The sequence below is a fragment of the Nanorana parkeri genome, unplaced genomic scaffold (genome assembly GCF_000935625.1).
Source record: "Nanorana parkeri isolate BGI_ZX_2015 unplaced genomic scaffold, ASM93562v1 scaffold22, whole genome shotgun sequence".
Lineage (NCBI taxonomy): Eukaryota > Metazoa > Chordata > Amphibia > Anura > Dicroglossidae > Nanorana > Nanorana parkeri.
The window spans coordinates 2232174-2252425 of NW_017306290.1; the positions used below are offsets into that span (position 1 = coordinate 2232174).

General features: G+C 38.9%; 1 protein-coding gene across 1 annotated transcript in view; it reads right to left on the reverse strand.

Annotated features, from left to right (window-relative positions):
- SLC35F1 (solute carrier family 35 member F1) overlaps positions 1 to 20252 on the reverse strand; it is a 290914-nt gene that overhangs the window by 53387 nt on the left and 217275 nt on the right. Inside the window, exon 4 of the mRNA XM_018563687.1 lies at positions 8872 to 8999. Coding sequence (XP_018419189.1) covers positions 8872 to 8999 — 128 coding nt within the window. The remainder of the gene's footprint in view (positions 1 to 8871; positions 9000 to 20252) is intronic.

A 20252-nucleotide genomic window follows, 5' to 3' on the forward strand; every position in this document is an offset into this window, starting at 1 on the left:
GGGGGGCTTCGGGGAAATATTAGGGGTCCAAACAGACCGCTGACATTTTCCTTTTAAAATAGAAAAGAAATTGAGGACACCAAATCCTCAATTTCTATTTTCTACAGCCTCAGCACTCAATGAATGTGAGGCACTCAGTACAGAGGCTTCCCATTCATTTAGACACTGATAGTAAAATATTTACTATCAATAGTTTCTGAATGGGGAGGAGCTGTACTGATTGCTACTCCCCATTGAGGAAATCCAGAATGAACAGGCTGTAATGTAAATCACCGATACCGATCCCCCGCTCTGCCTCGCACACAGCCGCTGTCATCCTGAAACTGACAGGATGACAGCGGCTCCGATCTCCTCGCCGCTCGGCCATCCTGACAGCTGCGAGCGCGGCTTCTCTCCCCCACGGGGCGGCTTCTCTTTTTGCGGCTTCTCTCCCGCTCGGCCATCCTGACAGCAGGCAGCGCTCCCTCCTGCGACCCCGGACGAGGGAGCGCTGTCATCATGTCGGTGAGGAGGAGAGAAGCCTCCCCAAGGAGTGCCTGACTCAATGGCTTAATTTCCACTCGCCCCCACGCAATTTTCACTCGCAATTTGCGAGGGGGCGAGTGGAAATTTTGAGCCCTGATTTAAGGTACCGTATTTTTTGCTCCATAAGACGCACTTTTTGTCCCCCAAAAGGAGAGGGAAAATGTGCCTGCGTCTTATGGAGCAAATACCTATCGCCCGACGCCTGGGACATGCAGTTTTCGGGCGCCGGGCGAGTTGTTTTTTGTACATTCAGCCCTGCTCCTGACAAGCAGAGCTGAATGTACAGTGGGAGCCGCTGCTCGTTTAATACAAGTGATCTAATTAGATCACTTGTATTAAATCGAGCGGTGGCGGCGATAGTGTCCGCCCCCCGCCGTGGTTTTCGGGGACCCCCGCTCCTCTGGGGGACCGTAACCACTTAAGACGTAAGAACGCAGTTCTTCGTCTGCTCTGTGTGATTACTGAGACAGCACCACCTGTCTCAGCGGTCAATAACTGCAGCTTCTGTCACAGAATTTCTGTCACAGAAGCCCTGCGTCCAATCGTCCAGAGCGCCTTATAGAGTGCGAAATACGTTAAGTTCCTACAGCAGGATTGAGAAGGGGGAAAAAAAAATTTGACTTTCATTATAGAGAATTATAGAGTATCCACCAGTTGGAGCTGTTATTTTCAGTTAGTTTCCTTTCTGAGGAACTGTAAACAGCAAGTGCATTGTTTTTGATGAGTCAGAAGATATATATAGATATATATATACATACAGTATATACACACACATTTTAATATCCCCTGCATAGCAAAGAAATCAGAGTGTGGGTGTTATTGTCAGCACTTCTTCTGAAGTAACCGATATTTAGGTTCTTTGATATTTGAAAATATTCCTTTACTTAGAACGTAGATTTACTTGTAAGGTTTGCATCTGTGAAGAAGAATTTATATTTATTTTATTGTTCCTGCATGTCTTATACTGCAGTGAAATAGACTGTGCAAATGTGAAAATCTTGAGTCAGCCATATAAAATTAAGACTCCTTTTTACGATTATTTTTACTGTGCATTTATTGTTTTGCTGTAAATGTTCATTTATAATGAAAAACATATGGAGCTAGGAGCAAATTAGGCAGCATATGGAAGAAAATGAATTGCTAGAGAAAGAATCGGAGCAAAGCCATTCTTCCATGTATTTGGAAATGACTGATTTATATCTTGGAGGGTGCACAATTGAAGGTTCAACCTAGCAATGCTTGACTTAAGTTGGCTTTCAAACATGTCTGCGTTGTTTGAACCTATCTGTCTAAGTTTATTTTAGCAGGTAGCAATCATTCAGCTTAAATGAATTCTTCATGAAATGACCTGATGTTATATAACCATTGTTATATAACACATGAGTCAACATGCATCTGATACTTATCTGTTGCCACAAGTTAAAACATTCCAGCTATATCATTTGTTCAATGGGTTTAACTCATATAAGCAACTTTAGTCTTTTGTAGGCAGCGTGTTGCATGGGCTTAGATTTTTTAACTAGAAAAGAACTTTTTCCAATACAATTATTTTTGCAATATATTTAGTATTCATGTTATGGTCAAGCTCATAATGCTAACATGTTGGTTTCTATTGTTTTATGCCGTCATTGAATTTAGTTTAAGACTGACAAACAAAATACTAGAAACATTATTCAAGTCTTTAAAAAAAGCTTTTTGAAAACAATGTATTGAAATCTGCATTTGATCAGTTCCACCTGGTGGGCTTAATCACAACCCAGGTTCTTATATCTATATAAGTTATCTTATGTCAGCAGAAGATGTCTCTATTGTAGTTTGTATCTCCCACCTGCTTCCACACGGGTACAATAGAGGCATCACGCTCTTGTAGCTTGACTCTCTAATTATTTGTTAATTCTAAATTAATAAATACAACAGGGGAATGCAACGCCATCAATTTACTCTGTAATTACTTTAGCAAGTGGGTGAAACTGGTAGCAATGTCTAGCAGCTGGAATTCCCAGGACATATAGAAAGATAGCACACAATTCAGCTTACTTAAAACTGAAGTATTTTCAGTGTGATTGTTCTTTAGTTGAAACAGCAGAACATTGAGTTTATTTTTTTGCTATGTATTTTCATATTATGCAGGTCAAAAAATTAATCAAAATTAAGCTCAAACAAGGAATCTCGTTGCCCTTGGTACCAGCTCCTCCAGTTTAGTTTTTTTAAATAAACCCACTGTTACAGTATTTACTTGTAGGGTATTGAGGTAAGCAAAATGATTGCGACATCATTCAGTGTAATGAAAAAGGCAATGTTTAGTGTGCAGCTGTTTTTAATGATGACTATTGAATTGCTGGTCAGAACACTTTACAAATTCTTATAAAATACATAGTCCATCCATTGCTTTGCCTGGAATGGACAAAAAAAAGATATGGATGCAAGCACAAAGAAGAGTGGGTGATGACTATTGTTATGTACTAACTTGGTCATAGTCTGGGCACTAGCCTGATGGTAAGGATAAAGTCATCGCTCCTAATCTACAATGTTGTTACTTGTATGTGACTTGACTACCAAAGCAACTGGTTCCGCATGATAGCCAAGCAACTAATATTTTAAATAGCAGAGCACAGCAATTATACTCTCTATATTTATTGAGTACAAGGTCCCTTTGCTTATTACACTGTTAGCTTGAAAGTTAGAATGCTTACAGCTCAATTATTTTTCCTCTCCCCCCCCCCCCAACCCCCCCCCCCCCCCCCAAACTGTGTACAGGTAGCCCTTAATTTACGCTTGGGTTCGGTTCCTTAGGGAATGGTTGTAAATAGAAACCGGTGGAAATTGAAACCCAGTATATAAGTCAATGTGAAGTGAGGGAGTTATGTTTCAGACCTTTCTCAAAATCAACATAAGTAATAATATACAGGTACATTATATTTAAAGCTGCTGTATGAGCTCACACAAGGAGCTTTAAATAAAATGTACCTGTATTATGTTACTTATGTCAATTTTGAGAGAGGCTGGGGACCTAGCTTCCTCACTTTTCACTTACTTACATTATATACTGGGTTATGGTTTTCACTACTTTCTATTTAGAACCATGCCTTGTTTTGAGAGAGGCCTGGTACCTAACTCCCTCACTCCCCATTGACATACTGTACATTATATATTTGGTTTCAAATTTACAACACTCCCAGAAAAGAGAGATATTTGGAATCAGTGCAAACTGAACCGTTGTAAACATACTGATGAAAAATAGTCCTTCCATCTATATACAACAATCCTGTGTATCCAACTTTGTCTTTAGAAATAATGTATCCACCTGCTTTCAAAACATTTTCATAGATTCAAACCTTAAAGATCTCCATCGTATTTGCAGACTACTTGACCCAATTCACCTAATCTCCTAATCTAGGAACACAATATTTTTGTAAAAGGGGTTACAAAAATCTCTTCTTTGACACACAACTATACACTTTGTACCCCAAGTAGCGACACTCAGTTTTCATCTACTAGAATAGAGGGATGTGATGCGGTGACAGGTAAATTAGACACTTTTGTCATTACCTAGATAACAAGTAAGACGATTGTTAAGTGAGATGTAATTCAGCTCATAACCCTGGATTTTTCTAGGACTATTTTGTAATGTACCTAATAGTTTGTACCATTTGATATAAATAATTCTTGCCCGCAATATGTGTGGTGCAGTTTAAGGGGTGTGAAACATTTTTGATGCATGTGCATTTTACAAGCATTACCTGTCATGCCAACGGAAGGTGCATTTTGATGAAAATTGCACAAAAGATGCAAACCAAAACTCAGAGGTATGAATGCATCTTGGGAGAAGATAGAGGCCATAGAATGGAACATGTCTCCCAGCCCATGGTTCTGTCATCCTTAAAAGTAATGTGCTCTCCTGCAGTATACATAAGGCAAACTTGGAGATCATACTTCCTTTTGTAAAAAGTCCTGCCTAAACACAGTTAACACAGGATGCCTAAAAATTACATTAATTAGCCAAAAAGTGTGTCCCTGTCTTATTTGATTTTACTATGGTGCTGGGGCTTGACTTTATGGTTAGGCTCTAATAACTGGCAATTCCTCATCCCTCGCTCCTTACTGGCCACTTAGGCCCTTTAATTGAACAGTGGAATAGCAGTTGTTAGGGAGTGGCAAGTGTAAATGGTGCAAAGTACATTAAGTACTTAATTTCCTCTTTTGAGAAAACAGAAGGATCAGCTCAGTCAAGTAGAGATTTTATAACAATCTGGAAATCCTTTGTGTGCAATAATTATTGCTTTCAGCGCTTGTTATTACACAATAGAGTAGTCCTAAAAAGATCAATCCTACACCAGATCCAGTCATTTATGGTCACTCTTAAGACCATGTCACATAAGCAATTCTGTTACTGGTGACCACTTGCCAACAACAGGATTGCTAAGAGACCTTCGTTACCTGTGCTACCTCACTAACCGGGCCAGGATGATGTCGGTCCTTTACTGCCCCCTCCCTAGCGAGGGAGGTTCAGCAGTGTTCCTAGCCAGTGAGTGATAGCCCCCCACTGGGTATCAGTGCCAGCAGCAGAATTGCTCTGTGATATGGCCCTAAGCGTGAGGACACACAAGTTTCTGCACACCATGAATTTTGTATGCTGACCTGATAAAGGATTTAGCACATAATAACTTCCTCTATTGAAGTTGTAAACTGATTCAATCAAATCTCATATATAGAGAATATTAAAGGTGTGCCCATTTCACTGAGGCACCCACTGGACTGTTGTAACAAAATATAGTTTAGATCAGTGGTTCTCAACATGTGTAACCTCAGGACCCACATTTGTCCTTGGTCATTAAGTCGCAATCCAAGTCGCACCACATTGGAACGCACAGCATTGCGGTACTGCACGTTCCGTTGCGGGCGATCAAACTGTGGGCAGGAGGTGTGTTTGTCTCCTGTCAGCGCAGAAGCTGGGTAGGCATTAGCAGGGACTTCGCTGCAAGTAGAAAACTTGCAGACAGCCCTTCTAAAGCCTAGTCTGTTGTAGTAACATTCGTTTGCTTTTTTTTTTTATTACAATTGCAAATGCTAATCCAGCAAACTGTACACATCCCCCTGCCTGATTTGCAGCTTATAATGAACCTCAGGGATAGAGACAACACCAGTGCCCCAGAAACATGTAAACCGAGACCACACAGGGGCAGTGGACGCTGATGCTGCACATCTTTTCAGACTTCCGCTGCTAGATGATTTGACATCCCATTGTTTTCTACATCCCTTTTTACTACCGACTTTTTGTAAGTACAATACAGTTGTGCGTTTTTATCATTAAAATGTGTTTTACACTATTGAGGCGCTCCTTTTTGTCTCTCAGATTGAAGGTCTTTTGACCTGTGGGAGCTGCCTCTTCAGTGTGTCCGTTACCATTGCAACTGGCCGATATTGCACGTGGAGGCGCCGGTATTGTTTCCTGTCACACATCCCCCTGCCTGCCTACCTTTCTCAGCTTCTAGGCAGACTGAACTACCAAGCCTATTTGATATCAATCCATCGCGCTGGGGTGGCTTGATATCTGCTGCACTCTGTACTGCAGGCTGGGACTTTAACTTGCTTGTCTGCACCTGCGACTCCTGATATCATTCCGCCGGCCGAAAGTGAGAAAATAGTCCCCTCTCTTCCCGGGCCCTATTACTTCAGCGGGGCGACGGGGGAAAGGGGGCCAGTTTCACAACACGGAGTTCCCTTAGACTGACAGAAAATCCCCCCTCTATGTCTCCCTACTGAAGATGGGCTGCTCCATACAGGAAGGGTGCCGCGACCCGCTGCAGAAGGGCACGCGTCCCACTTTTGGATCACAACCCATGAGTTGAGAACCAGGGGTTTAGAGGCATGTCAACTGCAACAAAACTGACCCTACTGGGTATCCAACACAATTTATGATAGCCACCACACATCTTCTCTGTGGCAATCACCAGCTGTTCTAGTAAAAGTAAAGCACAAATAAAACACTAGGTGGTATCACATTAAAGATAACCTGTCATCTATGTAAGCATTTTAAAAGTAAAAGTCACATGCTTGCTATTAGTGGGGTGTTTTTTTTTTGCCACACAGCCCTCTTCTGTGTGCCTCTATGAAGCTTGATATCCCTCACATCAGGGATAAGGAAATCCACCTACCTGCACCATATTCTTTAAAGGATCATCATGTTATCTGTGTGCTTTTTGTCCCTGTTTTCAGTAAATAACCAGGATACACTACTGGGCGTGCTTTTACTGCCATTAAAAAGTACATTTCGTCATTGCTGCACAATATGTAGAATAAATTATCTTTCTATTGGACTATTTAACAAGCTTGGTCTGACTACAGCTACATTATGTAAGATGTGCCATACAAACACTGGAGGACAATATATAAAAGGGATTGCAAACTGGAGGTGTAATGTTATCCTCACATATATGAAGAAAACACAAATTGCACTCTACCATTACTATTTATAATTGTGACATATGTGTCATGAAGCTGCAACAACAAGTACACCCCCACATAATGATAGATAACATCCCATTTAGTATATTGTCCAAATAAGGAAACAGTACAGAAAATATGCATATACTGTATTTTGAAGAGAAGAACAAAGACGCAAAGGGTAATTAAACTGCATTTTCAGATTCAGTTTTTGAAAATGTATCTCTATTTTATAGCCATTAAATCATAATGCCAATCAATATACTCCCAAAGAGTTTAATACATTGTTTAAAAGTGGTCTTCGTTAGCAATGTAGATAACTCACAGCAAATGAGCTTTGTGGAATTGCTGAAATCAATGTATGGATTGGTATCGCCTAATTACACTTTTTTTCTTAAACATACTGTATACTATATGTGTATCACAAAGCAGTACTTATTTAATTTTTTGTGTGTTGACATATAAGCTGATCCAATAGGTATGGTAGCACGCTCCTTACCGGTAACCCCTTGAAAATGAGTACTGAAATGACTGCAGATGGCGCCGCTGGATCAATGGAGAAACAAAATGTCACCATCACTCCAGAAAAATGTGCACAAATATAGGTGATGCTAAACTGCATTATTGTCACACTGAGACTGATGAAGGGACCCTTTGTGGCCCTGAAATGTTGCCATTTTCGTGACAATATGTGTCAGTAAAAGATGTTTATTTGGACACATTTTTCTGGAGTGCTGGTGACATTTTGTTTTTACATATCAGTCGATACATATGTATATATACCTGTTTGTTTCTCTGGTGATTTTCAATTGAGATCAAACGTGGGTTTTTTTTCGTCTTTCATGTTGACCTCTTTTTTTTCTTTTTTTTTATTCATTTGGGCAGTTTGAATGTATTTGAGAGTATTTTCTTAAAGTGACACTAAACTCGAGTTAAATCTTAAAAATGCATTCAAGTACCTTAACTATTAACAAAAATGTAGCTTATTTGTGTATCACTCAGCTGTAGATCCTCAAATCATCTCTGAATTGTTACTGACACTGTCCTACCTTCTGGAAGGTGGCTACGTTTGTTCCCGATGGGCCCTGTGTGTTTGTAAAGTTTCAGTGATGCTCAGTGTCATTCAACCCACATCCTGTGAGCCCAGGGCATCAAAGAACCGTGTTTCTGTGCAGCATTTAGAACCCACCTCTTGAGAAACAAGAGGAGGAAGAAGCTGTGATGTCACACAATCGGAGACTAAAGATCAATTAAAAAAAGGTATGTATACACACTTTTAAAAAGGGGACAGGGATGCTCCACGAATAGTGGAGAGGTGGTGGAAGTTGGCCTTTAATCTTGCTTAGAATATTGTGACAATGTATAAATAAATATATATATAAGATGACTGTATTTTTTAATTATACTTGGACAAATGTGTGGTCAATAACTATAGGGAAAAGACACTTTTTTGTTTCTGCCCCCTGTAGTTACAGGCCTACTGTGCTTCATATCCAGCAATGAAATGAGGAACGCCTAGCCTCAGAAGCTGTGGAATGGAAGATGGGTGTGAAAACATGACTTCAAGAAGTTTGACTTCCACAGCTACGATATATAAATGGCTACCATTTTTATTATTTGTATCCTGTTTTCCCATAGTGTCCACTGATATGGGATATGGCTGCATGTGCCACCATTTTCTCATATTTTTTGGGGAACTGAAGATTGTGCTATGTAATCATACACACGCTTACTATACAATATAGCTCATGATCATTCTGCAGAAGTGTTTCTATTATGAAACTGTGTCAAAGGTAAGAATTGTCCTGTATCTGTCATTATGACTTTTCCTGATTTAAAAGTGACTTTAGATACAGTATACTTTAACATTTAACATAATCCTGTAATTTGCAAATAGCTTACCTGTATGCTAATAAAGGTGGTATATTGGTGTGCTTTGACCACTAAATATGTTGCTTCTATGTCAATAATGCCTAAGAACATATACTTCCACCATCTTCTTTTCAATATCGCCAACAAATTTTCTTCCCCTGAAATGGAAAAATTTAAAAATATTAAAATACATGCTTGCAAATTATTAACATAAGCAAGGAACTTTACAATTTTAATTCTATGTGATTAAATACAAATGTATGTAATCTACAATATAAACCGATTTAAGCAAATAGTAAATTAGACGACCCAGATTTACTGTGTGTATTTCATGTTTCTGTAATTCCAAAAGGAAAAAAGTGTGACATGCTGGTTGACTGACTGTAGTTATAGAGCAATTAAGAGGGAAAAAAATCCTTAAGCTTCACTCACATAAGCAATTACATGCCTGCACTTATATGTGCTTATATGACATTTCTAAATGCATATAATAGTTTTTAATGGTATAATTCACACTGGAGGGAATTTATCAAAACTGGAGCAGACAGAATCTGGAGCAGCTGTGCATGGCAACCAATCAGCTTCTCTCTTCAGTTTGTTCAGTTAAGATTTGAAAATGAAAGAGAGAAGCTGATTGGTTGCCATGCACAGCTGCTCCAGATTTTTGTCTGCTCCAATTTTGATAAATTCCCTTCACTCTGTTTAAATAACTAGAATTGTGCATCCAGAGGCAGATTAGATACTCTGAATGCCTGTAAAGGTATGTAAAGATATGTAAACACAGGTAAATTTAAATGCAGGAGAAAGTAATCTGGGAAATGTAAAGTTTGTTTATACTTTCTCCCCAAAAAATTTAACATTTGCATAAAACAAACGCTTTAGGCTTATTTCAATGTAGCAAGCCTAGCTTTACCATAAAAGTTTCAGTAATGTCTGTGGTGGTGCTGTTTCACCTTTAAACCTGAACTATGGACGTGAAAAAAAAATTCTTTCTAACCATTCCACCTGCTACTATAGTTGATATATTTTTTAAATAGATTCTAATTTACTCACCTCCACACTAATATTCACAGTGCCTTTTCATGTAATGGAGACCAGTCAGCACAAGCTGCTCTCTATACAACTGACCAGTCTTCTTGGCTTATTGCTATAGGCAGTGGAGTTTCTGAGTCTATAATCTATTGCATACATAGCAGAAATGATCAAGATCAATGGTTTTTCAGGAACATCACTCAATTTTTAAATAAAGATTGTCTGCATTTCTGACTGATCTTCTGCCCGTTGTCTGTAGTAGAATCTTCACTGGATCAGATCAAAACATTTCAGCCAATGCAAGACTTACAGAAATTGAGGAGTTGTGTTAAGATGTTTTCAGATACTTTTAAGGCAAAGATAAAAAAGAGATCATTAAAAAAAAAAGATCAGAAGGGGTGCATGCATGAGGTGACCTAGATGGCTGGCATTTAAAGATTGTTTGCATGACTGAAAAAGAAAGGCCACCTTCTCTAGTAAACCTGAGCTGCTTATCACCTGCTCGCCCTCCATTTGGTTTCCCATGCACTTGCTGCCTCTGGAGATTATAATGGTGATCGCTGAAGCAAAGGCAAAAGGTAAAACTTGCCCCATAACCAAAATGGAGGCATTGCCTCATGCAGCTGCTAAGATGGCAGCTACAGAATCCGCTAACCACGTATTTATCCCAGAACCAGCAGGCATGGAGATCGTATGTCCAAAAGATTGTGGGGTTGGTTTGCTAACAGAAAATAGGCTGTTTACTTTGCACATTGCAGGGGAAGTTTCTCTTAGCTTGGTGAATGTGGTGAAATTTCACTTTGCAAAGTATACCCAATCATGTGCAAGGGGAAAAAAAACTGTATTTTGCTTGCACATGATTGCATAATAGAAGTCAGCAGAATTTCACTAAACTAAGGAGAACTTCCTTGCAAACTGCAAATTCCCTTGCAAAGTGAACAGCCTATTTTCCTTTAGTAAACCAACCCCTATGAATCATATCTCTTAGCCTTAGGGGTTGATTTACTAACCTTATAAACACGCCACGAACAAGTATACACCTCTGTAGTGTGTTCCCTCCCAGCATGATCTATTGGTGGAATCTAGACACCTTTGTAGTGTGTACACCCCCAGCAGGTGTGTTGTGCAAAGCCCTGCATGAATTGCAAGGTGATGTTGTGTAAATTAGCTCTACATTGTGTTGCTTGCGTTGATGAATGCAGGAATGTAAATGCATGAGCTAACCATTTTTGTCTAAACTGTGAAGCAGCATTATATATGCATCATGTGCATGATTTTTCCATATATGGCATTAGTGGAAATATGCTTTTAGAGACTTTTTGGTTGATAAATACGTTTTGCTGTGTAAAAATCACACGCACCTAGTGCGTGCGTGTGTTTAGGTTAGTAAATCACCCCCTTAGTCTGATTTTTCAAAACCAAGACAGCCAAGGCCTAGAGATAGCAGCACATCACCCTAAACAATTGTTTATTTGCGGACTATATTATTGTGATACATAATAATCCTATAATTTCCTTGTCTAATTTACAAGACTTTTTTACAGTTTCACTGCCATATCAGTCATCAACATAAATATACACAAATCCAAAGCCCCCCATTTGGTAGCAGATCACCTCCCAGATTTGGGCATCACTCTTTCTAAATCATATGATACTATCTATCAAGTTATCCTCTAACATCCTCTTACCATCAAAACTTTATAAAATATATTTATGCAATGGGAACATTATCCAACTTCTTACATTTTTGCCCAGTTATTATACCGCCTCCAGAGTGCTTCCAGTCCCAATACCTTCCTATATTCTTTGAATTCTATCTGTAAACCACTGAGACCTAGAGCTTATTATATTCATTACAAACCGAAACTCAGAGTCCCATACCTGGCTTCCTATTATTATGCTGCTCAAATTGCACACATTACACTTCTCCATGCAACGTCCAATATCCCCTTCTGGGTTAGTCCTGAGGCCTATGCAGTCTCCCCACTTAGTATTTGGTTCCACCAATTTATAGGTGTCAGATCTCTAACCTCATAATCACACATTCTTTAAAAATGTTGGGCAATACAAAGTATTCTTGTAAATGTATTTTCCCACATCTGCCCTTGTCCACGCTTTTGGGTAACTCAATCGTTTATCCAACCTGGCTCTCCCCACAGTCAAATGGTGGTGGTGGTCTGTCAACGTCCAAAATTATTGCTAAAAAAAAAATTATAAACTCTACAAAGTTCCAACGCGCATAGCTCGAGCTTTCCCAGGTTATTGTCCTAATTGTTTTAGAGGCTGCCTGGATAAAGGTTCCCTTACCCAAATCTGGTGGAATTGTCCAGTAAACAAGCAGTTCTGGTCACTTACATATGACCTCATTTCTACCTTACTTGGTAACCCTCTCACAGTGGACCCTTGAGGAGCCCTCCATAATAAAAGCCCTCTAACTGAACCAAAAATGAGACCCGTCCAAATACTCACATATTTACAACAGCCGAACAGATGATAGCTAAGGCACTGAAAAAACCTACTATCCCATTTGATGAAATGAAATGATACATATATCACTGCATAATGTATGAAAAAATGAATTCTATAAAAAGGGACAAAATCCCCAAATGTCACAGTATTTGGGAACCTCACTTCCTGCTATGTCATCAACTCAACACATGGAACACATTTGGAATTTGCTATCCTGTCATGTTTTTTTCTTACCCCCTTAAACTTACCATTCACCCTATTTTACCTTTCTCTCCTCCCCCCATTTTTTTCTCTCTTTCTCTAACTAGCAATTGTGTCCTTAGGGGAAATAAAAAATGCCTGTTCATGTTTATGACAGTTTTCTTGTACTGTATTTAGAAGTTCAATTTTTTGGCGGCAGAGTTACTCATTAAGCCATTGTAAAAGAAAAAAAAAAGATCAGATATAAAAATTGGGATAGTTATTTTGGTCAAGGGTCGCTTATTCCAGTTTTGTCTCCGGTGCTTTGTAGTTTTAATGAAACTGCTTTTTCTAATATAAAGATGAGAGGGGGTGGCATTACTGATGCCACAGTTCTTGCTACTAACGTATTGAAACAGAAGAGTTGGATAAACACTTATTTTTTAAACTAAGAATAAAAGAGGAGATCATATATAAAAAAATATTACCAGCCTGACTTTCGGGATGTATGAAAATTAGAGGCAATTAACTCCCTATATTTCCCTATATTGTTCCTAATTTCCATATAGGAACAATTAGTAGACCGTAGAAAGAAACTAAATTGTAAATTTACAAACATAATTACATTTCTCAAAAAATAGACTGCACGAAAGAAATGCAAATCATATTGTACTAACTAAAATACACAAAAAGATGGGCGCAATCATTCATCTTTAAAAATGCTGATATGTAACAGTACATATTTATGTATACTGAGAACATTTCTGGCCCCCTGAAAAACCTAATCGTCAAGCTGCCATGCAGATACTCTGGCTTCAACACTTTCTGACTCACTGATCTGAACAATGCATGCAGGTGAGGAGTTCTGACTTCCATTTGACCTTACTTCCAGCAAACTTGTTCCAAGTCAATGAAAATTCTGAAGCCATAGACGACCAAGCAACTTGCATTTTTAGTGAGGATGAGGCCTTGGAGAAACTGTGAGCAAATGTGGCTCAAATAAAGCCACATAAGCCATATATGACATACAGAAATATGACCTATAGTGGGCCATAGGATCATTCATATAGTGGTAACCATTTTTAGGTCATACTGTATCTAACTTGCAGGGCTTTATATAAGATCCCTTAGCTCAAATGTATTATATAGTGTTTCCTCGTTGAAGGTACTAAATGCTACATATACAGTTCTCCACAAATCTCCACTTTTTACTCAAATAATCTTAATATGTTATTCAATAGGTTGAAACTGGCATAAGTAAAAGGCATCTGCAATTCTTTATTTCAACATCCACAAAGCAGACACTTTTTGTGTTTACTTTATGACTTAATATTCCTGAAATAATAAAACAAATGAAAATGACAGACATATTTATTGGTACTTCTAATATAATATTTCGTAGTCCGCCCTTCAAAGGCAATGATTGCAATCAAGCACTTTGTGTAGGCCATACTAAGACTTCTACACTTCTTAACTGGCAGTTTGTCTTACTCTTCTTGAGCGTTCCTTCTTCCAACTGTGCGTTTTAGCTCTTTCCTTAGATGTTCCACTGGATGCAGATCAGCACTCAGCAGGCCATTTCATAACAGTCCAATGTTTGCTTATCAACTATTCTTGGGTTCTCGTAGATGTATGTATTTGGATCATTATCCTGATGGAGGACCCATGTAATGAAACTTTCCAACACTGGGTACTAGGGATGTTCAGATACCAGTATCTGCATCAGTGCCAATACTTGGCATTTTCACGAGAACTACTAGGGTCGCAGCAGTTGCAGCTGCAACTGGGCCACCACTGTGCTGAAGTCATTAGCCTGTATTGTTTTACAAAAACAATGTAAAAAAAAATGTATCATTAATTGGTATCTGTGAGTACAAGTATCGGTACTTGTACTTGGTCTGGAAAAAATGGTTTGATGCATCCCTAATATATACATATATAAAACAAATCATACATTAAAACAGGGATGCACAGTTACCCAATGCTCCTTAAAAAATAACAGCTGCCTCCTAACTCAGAATTATGTGCTTTCTGTACAGAAGGATTTTCAGACCTTGGGCCAAGATCTTTGCAAAGCAAGTTATACCCTTTTATTTTCAGAGGTCTCACCTGCCTACAATGGCACAAAAGGAAAAATCTTTGATATTGCAGAGTGCAATGTGAGGTGAAAAGAATGGGGTAAACCTGCATCATGTTAGTCATGATGCTAGCGAGGGGGGGAATGATACTGTACAAAAGAGATGGTCTGTTTACCTCTCTTTTCTGGAGTTCTAGAGTCATTAGGACATACATTTAGAAACATTTCTGTCCCAGCAGGTAAAAACAAATGTGAGAGACTGTGTTTCTAAGCCAATGGGGTAGTTGAATGCAGTTAAAGGTCCTGGCACTAAAAATCCAACAGTGGATAGCAGTGTTTGTCCCGCCATGTGCCCTAATGCTCATAGTTTAGGTAAAAAGCATTGTAAGCTAACAGCTTGGATACCTAGGGAAAACCTGGACTTTGTTGCACGTAAATATGGGTATAACATCTCCAACATCAACTCATTTTACATACTTGGACCTACTGGAACATGTTAGCATAGAACAGAGTATTCATTCATCAACCAGGTCCTATAGTTAAGTTAGAAATGTTAACTGGCCATCAAGCATACCATTAGATAATGTAACAAGAGAACAGTAAGAATAAAAGGGTTACTTGAATTCACAGATCCCATGTTTTGTCGAGTTTACTCTGTGTGTTGTTAAGTGTACAGGTAAGCAGGTAAGTTTGTCACTGACTATGGTCCAATTTAAATGATGTTTAACAAATTCTATGGCGACCGTTGACTGTTTCCAACTTTTTGCAATCTCTATTTTATACATAAATTTATATATTCTAACCCAGATATTGCCACACAAAATGAACTATGGTGCCAATGTGATCCATTAAACACTTTAACACAGGTTTTATCTAAGGTTGCAGCTTCACTATTCTAGTGAGTACCATGTGCCATCTCAATATAGTCTTATAATTAGACTCTATTAGGGCAGTGTTCATAGACACTCATGACACACTGTTTGCCACTTCCTGCCAAGTTGAGAGATTTAGATTGTTGTTTAGATCTTGTTACCATTGATAGATATATGTCAGTTTTCAGTAGATTCAGAAAGTATATAATAAGTAGAAGGTATTCACCCCCCACTCTTCAAAAAATCTCCTATATGAATAAAATCCTTAGTCTCCAACCACTGGAAGGCTTCTGAGTTGTGTCCCGGTGAAAAGTCAGGGTTGCCTATGACAGGAGTTAAATGTGTATGTGCCAAGCTCAAAGCCTTCCTAGCTCTCTCCAGTGCTCTCTGCCTTAGCTGACTGTTACATTGTTCTTGGTTCTCTATGTGGTCTACAGAACACCTCACCCTGTGTTTTGGCAATGTGGAGAAGGGTAGGTGTTTAGTCTTAACACACTTCCTGTCCTAGGGGAACAACGCTGCTCCTTCATTGACACACCGAGGCTGATTTACCAAAGTGGTTAAGGAAGCAAATGTCTAATTACTTTGAAGATCCAGATGAAATAAGTAAATATGATTTTTTTTTTTTTAAATAAATGCATAATTGAGAAGAATATTCATACAATTATTGAGTGAAAATTCTCAACTCCTGTGTGACGATAAACAACCCAATAGTGTTACTGGCAGGTTAAAGTGACATTAAAGTCAAACATGTTTTTCCCTCCACCCAATGTTAATGTCAGCACTTACCTTAAATTATGTTTCTTAATCCGATCTTCTTCTTTCCTGTCCTTTTCATCTGTCCCTCCAGTGCTCCGGCGGATCTCCGATCCAGCGCTGACTTCCTGTCCCACGATGTCTGCATGCGGGTGCACGCGTCCATAGACTTACATTGTGTCTCTCCTCGCGTCCCGACCGAAAATGTGATCTGCGCATGCGCCCGCCCCAAGATGCTTTGCGGCCGCCCGAGAATTTTCACATTTTCGGACTGGAGCGCGCAGGGAAAGCACAGGTAAGTATTGACCTTTTTCAAAGCGTTTTTTTTACTACTTGGCAGCAGTAGATATATGCAAAAAAAAAAACGGAGGCTTTAATTATCCTTTAATCTCCTTTTAATTGGCATCCCCAGAAAATACATCTTCTAAAGCAAGTTGGCAGTGTTTGTATGCTGAGATATTTACTTTAGGTACATCTAGCTGTAGTATGCCATCCCTGATTCTTCTTTAATCTTGCTGTCAGGCTTAGAGACTAAGACAATCCATATTTACTGCACAAATGAGGAATAACAGAATACATCACAAAGCTGTGAATGTGGAAATGGTATAATGTCTAGGCAAGTAAAATTAAAGCAGATTTCTGATAATGTGTGCTGCCCTCTCACATTCTCGGGTTAATGTAATTCAGCATGTTGCCAACTCATGGGACAATTACTTGCTGGATATTTTCAGAATATTCCACATGTTTCTGCTGCAGATAGTTGATTCATTGTCAGAGGCCAGAATCACCCTAAAGCAATACAGGCTGGCACCTTCTGTTGCCTTAATATTGCACTAATATACCAGTGCCACAAGTCCTTAGGCACACCCACTTTGCACAGGCTTTTCTTCCATGTCACTGACAATTGCACAGTTCATTGCAAAAATCTTTACCAAGATGACAATATCATCTGCTGCAGTAATACTACATGACAACCTAAAATGTGTGCAGTCATAAAGGTTGCTAACACAGACCAAGAATTTTTTTTTTTAAAGACAAAGCTAGAAAATCTTAAATTGAACGCTGTATAAAATATTGGGTATACTGCACTAATAGTAAAATATACAAATGACAAAATTAGCTAGCTGCTTTTAAACAATATTCAATAAGGTAACACCTTTTTATAACTTGCCTTTAGCAGAACCTCAGTTATGAAGGCACAGACCTGGCCAATTCATACTGAGTGAGCATATGATGAACATGTAAAAGCAGAGATTACCTTCAGTGAAAATCACATTTCAAAGTGATCAATAGATCAAGAATTAAAGATAGCTGGAAGGTATATGCAAATATAGATTTTTCCTGTTAAAGAGGAGATTGGTGCTATCCCTTTTACTTTCTGAGTCTCACTTTCATTGTGATGGACAACCTCACTGACCAATAGGTAACCTAGGAAGGTAGGGTAGTTAAATATTATAGTTAAGATATGCATACAAATTCAACTGCCTATATTTCTGGATCTACTAATCATTTTTATGTGTAATTTACATTGAAAGTAGCCTCTGATTTTGTTAACCTGCATTAGTCTTCAAATCATTTCCTAAGTCCCTGCGGAGCCTCTTGGATTCTAGGGTCAAGCTGTACATGGGTCCTCAAGTTCTGTCTTATCAGGGTTATGCTCTGTTTTCCTGATATTGCATCCTACACCCTGTCCTACCAGTGTCAAATACCAGAGCCTCTGCTGTCCTCTGAAGTTGTGGCTTTTAAAGAAGAACTCCAGAAATTGTAAAAACTAATCCTTGCAGCAGGGCTAATCCCACAGACTCTTCTCCCCTGGACTCCAGAGGTCTAAGGACCTGTGACATCATCACATCTAATGCAGCTGCATTAGACGTGGGGAAGTCAAGGGACATTCCACTGCCAGAGGTGGAGAGAGGCGAGTCCTGCTGCTGCAGGGCCTGGGAACAGGTGAGTATATCTGCTTTATTCTAACCCCTAGAGAAAAATTAACATTTCACCCTTGCAGTACAGGGGTAGCTCCACTGCAAGGGTTCATTTTTAGATTTTCTGGAGTTCTTTAAGAGTTAAATGACAGTAGCAAGACAGTGAAGAATGAATGTCCAGGACACCACGATTTTGTACACCATATTAATTAGATCATCACTCTCCTGATATCAAAACAAATACAAATACTTTTGTCAGCTTTGTGGAAAAACAATTGTAATGATGTTTAAATATATAACTATATGAATTGGTGGCATTTTATATTTTCCTAGATTACAGCTTTAAACTAGTACATAGCAGTGAACGCAGATATAGATTATTATTGATTGATTGCCCAAGGAAAGCTTTTTGACAATTACCTTGTGGTTTCTTTTTAATTAATTGAAAGTAATCTGCATAAATTGCCCTAATCTAATTCTGGTCATACACAGCAAATTATTTATTTCCGCCAACCTGTTCATCCACACAAACAATTACGTGAGGCATTGCAATCCGTAGTTCAGATCAGAGACTGCAAACACAAGACCTAAATATGATGTCAGATAGAGATGACAAAGGATGAAGAAGGCATTTGAAAATATTGAGTGGTTTATTAACATTTCCATTTGAGGCATGTTTATAAAGAAATGTATATATTGTGACAGTCAGATGGTATGTCACTGTGTAAAGATACAGATAGTGATAGTGTTTCAACAGGGAAAGGGTCGCTGAACAGTGTGAAACTGATAGGGGTCAGGCAGGTGTTCTCTAGTCAGTCATTCCTCCTATGTGCTCCAAGAGAAGGTTAAAGCCTAAAAAGTGGAGAGCATGTGTCCAGGCCTGTCTGGCCTACACAGACAGACCATCGAGCCAGACTGACGTCTGAAAGTTAGAGAGTGTGAAGGGATAGAGGTTGCAACTGTCTGAACAGAACAGTGTCTCTGATCTAAGCATGTAGAAGTCTCTATGTGAGCAGACAATATGTACAGTTTGGTGACTGATGGAATCAGTTCAGCAGAGAGGCTGAAACTGAGGCAGCGCTGTCTCAAGGAGGAATAGATAGATCTGTGTGACAAAATAGCCAATTGGATAAATATAAGTGGGCAAATAGCCCTAAAATACATTCTTCTGATTGGATCGAGTACTTGGGAAAAGTCTCAATTCAAAAAGCTAAATCTCACAATACATATTTTATTTCCTCTATTTGGCCAGGTTATATCTGTATAAAAGCTATTTCAGGGCTCATTTACATAGATATCCCAACTCACTGTTATAGTAGCAGGCAATGCACCCACACTGCAATGCACTACAATGCACATACCATGTGGTATGTAAAAAAAAAAGGTCTGGTCCATTTTTTTAGTGGCTTAAGGTGTACTGCCCGCCCCTTCAAAATGAATAGGCTGCAATAATGAAGTGCACCATAATACACAATAAGGCACATGTCTTAAAGCAGGGGTGTCAAACTCAATTTAATTGTGGGCCGCATCAACATTATGGTTGCCCTCAAAGGGATCTGTAAGACTATATAAATGTATCTAATCTTTATCATAATTGCCTCAGCATTGGATTATCACTGGTTTTAGTAATAACTTATTACCTAGATCTGAAAGTAGAAGTCTAGGAAAAGGCCTGGTGGGCCGGATTCGGCCCCTGGGCTTTGAGTTTGACACATGTGCCTTAAAGGAATGCATAGTCTGAATGGCCACTCAGAAGTGTGGCATGAAATTACAAGCTACAATCACAATTTCTAACTATTACTTTCAGTACAAAAGGCTAGGTCAAGAATTCTCAAAAAATATGTGCATGCACATTCAGTGATTCCATCTAAGTATTGTCCATCCATTCACTGTCAATCATTTGATAATTAAAGGACACAAATTTCCAACTTTCACAATCAACTTTTTGAAGAACAAAATATTCCTGGGAGCATGATCAATTATGCTTTGTTCACCATCAACAAACCAATCATTGGTCAAACGTGTCGGAAATTGTATTCCACAATCTAGCACTGTGTATGGCGCCCTTTAAAGGTTTAAAGGACTCCAAAAGCATTGATTTAA